The sequence below is a fragment of the Dipteris shenzhenensis genome, chromosome 20 (genome assembly GCF_047967505.1).
Source record: "Dipteris shenzhenensis isolate YYH24624 ecotype China chromosome 20, Dip_SZ_1.0, whole genome shotgun sequence".
Classification (NCBI taxonomy): domain Eukaryota; kingdom Viridiplantae; phylum Streptophyta; class Polypodiopsida; order Gleicheniales; family Dipteridaceae; genus Dipteris; species Dipteris shenzhenensis.
Genome location: NC_141615.1, coordinates 46,601,381 through 46,610,183, shown reverse-complemented (window position 1 = coordinate 46,610,183; position 8,803 = coordinate 46,601,381). Strand labels below are relative to the sequence as shown.

The 8,803-nt window shown below is 40.5% G+C and overlaps 1 protein-coding gene across 2 annotated transcripts; it reads right to left on the bottom strand.

The window, feature by feature from the left end:
* Nucleotides 1-390: 390 nt before the first annotated feature.
* On the bottom strand, nt 391-2,779 carry LOC147889748 (uncharacterized). Of its 2 annotated transcripts, none has more exons than XM_087391834.1 (8): nt 2,670-2,779; nt 2,351-2,530; nt 1,949-2,198; nt 1,678-1,817; nt 1,458-1,576; nt 1,193-1,361; nt 922-1,038; nt 391-796 (listed from the first exon to the last, which is right to left on the bottom strand). In XM_087391834.1, the coding sequence occupies exons 2-8, from the start codon at nt 2,429-2,431 to the stop codon at nt 689-691; spliced, it is 984 nt and encodes a 327-aa protein (XP_087247960.1). In that variant the 5' UTR covers nt 2,432-2,530; nt 2,670-2,779; the 3' UTR covers nt 391-688. The 2 variants fall into 2 exon arrangements, with proteins under 2 accessions (XP_087247960.1, XP_087247961.1); XM_087391835.1 differs by having other exon boundaries at nt 2,351-2,444; nt 2,670-2,708.
* Between the last annotated feature and the right edge of the window lie 6,024 nt (nt 2,780-8,803).

Below are 8,803 nucleotides of genomic sequence, written 5' to 3'. Positions count from 1 at the left end.
TTCTAGACATCTTGAAAGTTAAATTCACAAAGGTTTAACAAGTCATACATAAAACAGAGTGGCTTTCAAATAAGTAAAATGATTAAATTGCTGATATTTAAGAGAGAAAAGCACGCTTACTTCTAGGAGATGAGATAACCTATGAGGTTGAAAAGTAATCACCCAATGTTAGCTACATAAAAAATGTTTGAATTGATGTGGGAAATCCTTATGATATTCACAGTAACATATTCTGGTTGTTGTTTTTTATCATTCAATACTGACCTCCACACCTGAAGTAGATTGAAAAACACTAAGATCTACATGACTGCAAATGCTGCAAATAAATTCCTTCACCGAATAAGTTTGGATTTTTGTACTTAAGGTATTCCAAATTTGGAGGTCTGGGACAAATAAATCATCTATCCTAGCTTGAGTAAGATTGGAGTTTGCAAAGAATACAGCACAATCAGTATCCATGGGTATTGCTTTTCTTGATAAAATCCTACAAAACTCTCACAGCAACAGCTGGAAAGGTTCATAAACCTCAAAGTATTGATCTAACAACTCAGCAATACAATAATTTCCTCTGAATCCAGAATTCCTTTTAAGGCAAAATAGACAGAGTATTGGCTTATGCCAAGCTCAAAACACTGGAACAATAAACTAGGTGTCACACTGCAGCTCAGCACAAGCCACGTACAAGAAACTAAGGCAATACAGATTGCCGAAAAGTCAAGCTGACCCGGCGAGGTGCTAAAAGATCCTGATTTTGAATGCTATGAGTGAAATTGTAGCGACTCTCACCTGTCAAAATCTGCAAAGAAAAGAGCCCCAATTCATGCTTTCTAAATCATATTCTCATCCAAGGAAAGACACAATTTATCAAACCCCACCATTAAACACAGCTCTCATCTTAAAAAAATGAAAACTGGCAACAACCTGAATACATCTCTGTTTCAAGAGAACTTTGTAAGACTCTGGAGGGCCCCTTTCTCTCTCATACGTCATTTTGCATGCTCCGCAGAGGCTCAGATTCACCAGCACAGTTCCTGACAGCTGGAAGTAAAAATATTTGAGCCTTGAGATCAGGCCTAAGCCAAGGGACTAGCAAGGTTGCCAAGATTCCTTTGCATAAAATTAAAGTTTCCATGGTCCTGATGCTCCTTTACTCCTGTTTTTTGAGTGTGAAGTGAGCGTCGAGCGAGTTTACCTGACGATCATCAACATGAGGTTTCAACCAGTGTCCTTCACCCTTGCAGTAGTCAATTGCATTTGTCTCGTTTGGCCAGAATTCCTTCAATACAGGAACAGTCGCTCTCATTCTCTCTAAAATAGGATGTAAAAGTTTGGGTATCTCAAAAATTGTTGGTTTCACCAATCTATCCTTAGCCAAGCATGGACCTGCCGTTAGAGTTGTTGCAACTAACTTAAACAATGTACAAGGTACACAATATTGAGTTTCCCTGAAATGTTACCTTTTGCTCAGATCTAATACCACTCCATATGCTTTGTTTCTGTGCACACCGTTAAACGTGGCAACCTTCCACGGATTCCTTAGATCCATGTCTAAAGAACACAGCAAGTGGTGTTCCTCCTGCTCCAATTTCAAAAAAATCCACAACAATTACAGATTCCTGCAGATGATTTTACCATAACCAATATATTTTTTTGGCGCGAATCAGATAAGAACCATACCTCTGATGAAATGAAATCCTCTAGTACCAGATGCCCCCTCGGGGCTTTTAACGCTGGCAAGGCTGTGATGAATTTCAACTGGCCATTCGTGCTCTTCATTAAGCTAGCAGTACTTGCTTGAGAGCTCGACTTAGCTATCCCTATACTACAATTGAGGTCACGAAATCGTCAGAACTTGGAATTGTCGTTCACATTGTAAGTATATCGAAATCAGAATATGGAAAAAAAAAAAACTACACTTCAACTTAGTGTACCGACAAAGCATGGGTACCTTCAGTATCAACCTTGACCTTCGTTTTCAATTCATCTCGCTTATCGGCTTGCCTTGCCTCAGACTCGTCTTGAGCCCCTATACTGACTTGCAGTTCCTCCTCTTCCTTACTCGTCAATACTGATGCTACATTTGCCTCTTGATTAAAAATGTTTTGGGAATCAATAAAGGATTCTTCACTTTGCCCTTTTTGCAGCGTTGAACAATCCCAATCCAAATGATTGTTCAAGAGATAGCCGATAACTTTCATCTGTTACAACTATTGTTGAGAGATCAGCTTGAACAAAAAGACAAAATTTGCAAACACGGATGCCAAGAATCCTTTCCAATCCACTGTAATTCCACATACAATATTCCCAATAAAATTTACAAAAAAACCCACGAAGAGAGGCTCGAGAGAACCTGGCAAGCAGGACACTCGACAAACGACGACTGTTTCGGATTTGGGCGTTGCAAGACGGTGTGCTTGCGCTTGGGAGCCATGAGGGCGGTCTTCCTTTCAGATATGAAATGGGGGTGAGTTCGAGTTTGAACTCGACAATATTCGTCACGTCAGGGCGGTGAGCCCGTCCTCGAAAACATCTTTTACGAACAAGTTTGCAAAATCCACTTCCTTACTCATAAATCAATCAGAATCTTGAAGCTTCATCAGGCATTTTGTCCAAAAAATTTACAATCACTAAACTAGAATGCTTGGCCAGCTTCTCTATATTGTAAGTACCTGATCTTCCTGCTTAGAATGTGTCACATGGCTTCTTAGGATTTAGAGTTTCATAAAAAGCTCTAGTGCTTGGTGCAAAAGAAATGCCACAAGTGGTCGTTTTTGCAATTGCCGATTGAAAAAGTTGGCTCGGGATTTCATAGCACTCCATGTCATGGGAATATATCACAACTCTTGGGCATACTATACACAAGGTCAAAAAAAATCACGCACCATTGGCAAATTTCAAAGGTTGGCTCAAAATTTGAGGCGTAGGTGGAGTGCCACTAGTGCTCAATATGGCACCTCATTTCCTTCTAGTTTCATTAAGAAGTGGAACTTTTATATTGGTGTCGAATGTTTAATAAAAATAAAGGCTGAAAATTTCGCCAAGATTTGAAACTTTTATGAGGAAAAATTCAAAGTTTTGCGTGGATTTATAACTTTTTCCTTTAAATTTCAAAAGAAAATATATTAAATTGTAATATGTTATACAAAATTTTCGAAACTAAAAATCCTAGCTTGATAAACTTTCGCCAAGAATTTATATTTATATATACGTATATCTTCGATAAAAACATGCCTGAAGGATAGTATCACTAGATGGAAGCAAGTGTCACCTCTCTGCTCGTTCTATAAGGTCACCTTTGAAACTTACCTCCACCTTTTTTGAAGTTACCCAGTAACGAGATCTCTTTGGCATTCCATTCTTAATTAGCTCTCTCGAGCCCAATTCCACATTCCTCTATTGCATATGGAGTCTAACTAGAGCCCCTGCCATTCAAACTATCTGGAGACTAAGAAATGACTTTCGGAACCATAATCTTTCATCCTCACTCTCCCTAATGGTCCAAACATCGATTTTAGATCTTCTAGGATACTACAATAAATCAGATTTTGTTTGCAAGTTTGCATTGCAACGCTTACTGTAGCATAAGCTTATCATTTATATTCTTTCTTTTACTTTATAACATAACCCCTTTCTTTTCTCGCACAAAAAGCCAAAAAAAGTACTAAGCTAATTCCTTGTGCCTGAGATGGTCAGTCCTAAAATTTGAAGGCCTAGCTAAACATTCTTTTCTTTTGGAAGGCCTCATATAATGAATGGCCTTTTATAAAGAAATCAAAATTTTAAACTCGGCCTTTAATGGAGTCCTAAAACAAAATTGGACTTCCATGATATTATTTTAAAATTTTATTGTCCTTTAAGGCATTAAGTCCATTTTTCTGTTATCCCACAAATCGGTGTAGGAGGCAGAGTCATCTTTTCTTTATGGCGTTGATCATCAAAGGCGATGCACATAGTTCTTTAATGGATTGGAGCAGGCAACCTACTAGCTGATTTAAACAAGGGTGTCGATATTTGTACCGGAGTGGTGGTTTTGTTTCACAAGCAACCAAATTGAATAAAAAAGTTGAAGCTTGATCCATCCCAAATCATAAAGTCCTTGTTGCGGACAACCAAAAGTTTGCAATGTCATGCATAATACTCGATTTCTGGGCACCTTTTGCTTCAATATGCCGAGAGTAATTTTAGAAGCATTTGAGCCTTGAGGTATTACCCTCAATTGTGAATCGTCTTCTTGCATGCATAGCTGAGTTTGAAAATGAGGTGAAATAGAATGACGCCATGATCACTAAACTTGGGGAAGATTGTTACTTGAAAGAGGAACTTCCCCCTCCAAAGACACTTGAGAAGGACATCACAGTCAAGGGAAAAGTTGCTGCTATCATCCATAACAAGAGAAGGATGTCCCAAATAGAGGAAGCCACTCCCAAGATCAAAACCGCTCCCCCTAAGGCTAAAAAAGGCCCAGAACAGAAATGGTAAGTAAAATCATTTCTTTCCTCACACTAAATGTGTGGATTGATAGACCCTTCAAGAGGGTTTCCAATTTTGTCACTTGTTAAGATCTAACTCCTTGTCACCAACCTTTTTATCTCTCCAGGAAGTCAAGGTCACTGGCCTACAGCTAAAGAAGAGACTTGCATCTACTAACAAAAGAAGGACCTCGTACTGCACAAATCATGAAGTGGCTAGAGAGGGGAAGGCTCTATGGGTACTCTCTTACTAACAAGGGGAGAATTTACTCATGATCAAGCAAGATGAATTTCTCTTAGATGTAGTTTAAAGGGAGTCCTATTCATTGTAGTGTCATTGTATGCTCCCACTGGAGTTCAGAGCAGAATTCAAACCTAGGATTCCCTCTAAGTAATGGAAGGAGACACTATTCTACTAGGAGATTTCAACATGGTTGAAACCTCAAGGGACAAATGGATGGGAAAAGGATCTGTTATCAGAGGCACTAAACTTTAGACCTAGGAAAAGGTTGACAGACACCCTCCATTTGATCGATACTGGAAATATTGTAGACTTTACTTGGTGCAACAGACAATTGGGAGATAACAAGAGAGAGGCCATGCTTGATAGATATTATTTATCCTAGGATACAATGGACCAAACAATAAGTATGAAGCCTCAAACCTCTGCACTCTTTCTTTTTCTGATTGCAAACCGACCCTCTTTGTTTCTGATTTTGGCAAGGCCAAGAGAATACCCTTCTAGTTCATAGAGTTGACCCAAAGCTTTTTGAGCTTAAGTCAGTGCAAAATCAAGAGCATTTGGTATCATTTGTTCTCCTTCAATAGGTTAGATGTGCTTGGAGGCTAAAAATAGGATTCAAGACATCGTGAAGCTAGCAAGAAAAAACAAAGTAGCAGTAAGAGCTCAAAGAGTGGACAGGATCAAACAAGTAATAGAAAACCTTGAGACAAAGGCAAGGCACAAGGACTAAGAAGCTTAGAAGGAATTGATACATGCTAAGACTGATCTTAGAATGCAAGAATAGGTGAGGCTAAATGATTCTAGGATTACTTAAGAGATTGTTGGGCTAGGAAGATTGACAAGCCCACTCTAGAGACTTTTAGACTAATAGAAGGAAGAGGATCTCTAAAGAGGTGCCTCTCCTCAAGAAAGAGGATCAGTCAATCAGTCTCACAGGGAGATAAGTGAAGGGTAATTCAGCAAAATTTTCAAGCTCCTCCTTCCACAACCATTGAAGTCAACCTTGGAGTTCTTCAAGAAAGGTTGAGATGTAGACAATCTAGACAAAGGGTTGTTCAAAACTTTGAAAACCTGTATCTTGGTAAGCCCCTTACCTTAAAAGAGCTATACACATCATGGGTAATGGTAAAACTCATATTGAAGATAGCCTTCCCATAGAGTTTTACAAGTTCTTTTGGGCTGACTTCCTCAAAGCCTCAAGTTCAATCACATCAATCACTCTAAATAGGATATGCCACACTCTTTAGAAAAGGTCAGGCCCTGATTTCTCAGTTTGGGTGTCATAACATCCCTAAAGGCACTTTCTTGAGACTATTAGGTGTCCTTATAGGGTTTGGGGTTTCAATGAAGGGAAAATGGGACAAGTTCATTGATAGGTTCATGGAAAAATGGAAAGGTGGAGAGGATACAAAGCCAATCTGGCTAGAAGAAGGTTGGTCTTCAACCACTGTATTTATCAGGTAGCCATTTTCTACCTTCTTCTAGCCAATTTGGCTAGAAGAAGGTGGAAAGGTGGAGAGGATAGAAAGCAGATCTGGCTAGAAGAAGGTTGGTCCTCAACCACTTTATTTATCATGTAGCCATTTTCTATCTCTCTTGCTAGTGCCCTTCAACAGCTACTCTTGAAAAGTTCACCAAGATTTGTAGATCCTTTCTCTTGGGGGAAGAAACAACTCTAGAAATATCTCCAAAGTTAGGAGGGATTTTTCTACTAGACCCAACGAGGAAGATGGTATAGGGGTGGTTGACATTCAAGCCTCTACCTATAAACTTTTAGTAAGCTGGATCATCAAAGTTGTACTCAAACCTCAAAAGGGCTTGGCTCAACTTGTTCTTAGGAATTTCTCTCATGTCAGACCCATTAGGGCCGCGAGATGGAATAACTACCCTATGCAACTCAAAACCTTGCTTAACCAAAGGCGGCTCTCTTTGGAAGTCCATCTGAAAAGCCTTTGAGGCCATCAAGGCTTATATCATTATTTTTGGCAAAGGGGATTTCATGAGTCTTGACTCAATATGGGTCTCTGTAATCCACAAATCCCAACCTCTTAGTGACCCAAATTTCCTCAAGGACAACCTTTTGTTCAAGAAAGGTCTCCACCAACAAGGACGCGATAAATACGATCTTGCAAAAATGGCAAGACTTCCATCGACTCAAGAATACCCCTCTTGACAATTGGTACGAAAAGTAAGAACTGGAGGAGCGATGGGGATAGACACTAGAGGCAGAGTACCTCTAGATCTAGCCCTCACTCATGATGTAACTTCTCCTTTGCATGGATTCGACAAGGACCACTTTGACAATGACGTTCTGATTGGAAACGACTCACACTTTCCACTACGAAAAGAACTCACTCCCTTGCCACCTTCTGAGAATGGACCTTCAAGACCTCTCACTGTAAGCTCTCTCACTCCAACCTCTGGTGATAGAGACACCCAACAGGCTACAAGGCCCTCTTACGCGGGGGCGGTGCAAGAGTTTAGAGGAGCGTTATTCACCCCCCCGTTCACGCGTCGTGCTGCTAGCATTGCCAGCAAAGGGAGTTATGAAAGAATAGGAGGATCATATAGCCCTGTTAGGCCCCAAAACATTGGCAATGGAGCAAACTGAAACTCAACAATTTCTCTCCCGGCCACCCGGATGAAGTCAATGCACTTGGAGACTCAGGGGGTGGATGCCCGAACTCTTAGCCAAAGGATGGTACAGGAACCCCCTCCAAGTCAGCAAGAGCAGACGGAGGAGCCAAACCGACGGACCTCAGACGAGAAATTAAAGGAAATCCACCAGAGAACACATGACAACATCAACCTCAGGCTCAACAGCCTGAAGTTGAGGAGAAATCACCTTTTAAAGGTAAGGTGGTAGCTTTTCTAGATGAGGATAGACTTTGAACAATCAATAGACTGGCTTGAATCACATGCCTTGATTGGTTATTTTCCTGGCCCTAAGAACCCTATTGCCTTTTTAGAGGGTTGGCTTAGAAATAATTGGATAAGGAAAGGGCTTGTAGTCACTAGTGTCAGATTTTTAAGAAAAAGCTTCTTTTTTTTTCCTGTTTGAAACTGAGGATATGGCTCGGAAGGCCCTTCACCATGCCTTGTGGACTATAAGACACCAACCCCTATACTTAGAGTTTTGGTCCCAAGATTTTAACCCTGATAAACCAAGGTCCATTTTTGTTCCTGTTTGGGTAGAACTCCCCAACCTTCCCTTTTCCCTAGTAAATCAAGCTCCTAAGCTTTGCAGAAGCTTAGACCAAGTTATAGATGTGGAAAAGCAGCAATTCATTAACCCTAGAGGTCATCCTTAGGTTTGTGTTAAATTGGATGTGGCTGAGGAACTACCAGAAACCCTAGTGATAGTTAACAAGAATGGAATTGTTTTTATGGAGCAGCCCCTTGTTTACAAAAACCTTCCCAATTCATGCTTTTTGCATGGGCTCTCAACACACACAGTCAAAAACTACCCATTAAAGAGAAATGGACCTAAACCAATACAGGAGCCAACTCAACAGCAACCCAGTCCTCCTCCTAAATCAAAGTGGACTGTCAAAGGCAAGGCTAAAAACCAGGACTTGGACAAAACTGCAGAAACAGGGACAGAAAACAGAACCGTCAAACAGGTAGAGGTTCAGAAGAAACCTGCTGCACCTCAAGAAAAGGAGAGAGTTACCTTTCCTTTGGCTACCAACAATACTTTTGAAGCTCTTATTGACCAAGAAACTGAAAAGTGGATTCAGGATGCTCAAATGGAGGAAGCTGATAACAAACCTAAATAGTCCAGAGAGTTTGAGGAAGATGTAAATCAAGTAGATGCTAGCATGAGTGAATCAGAGATAGGAGACTCAAAGGAAGAACTTCCCTGGCCCAAAAACAGAATAACTCTTCTGGACCTCTAGCTAAACCTCAAGCCACAACTCTGAATAAGAGAAGGATCTCCCAAGTAAAGGGTCAGAGTGCCCCAACCAAAAGCCCAACCTAAAAAGGGGAAGAGTAAGAATGGTAAATAAACCAAATTTTAATCACATTTGATGTCTGTGGTTTAACTCACCCATAGAGGAGTCAGAAACTAGCCAAGTGGGTGAGAGAC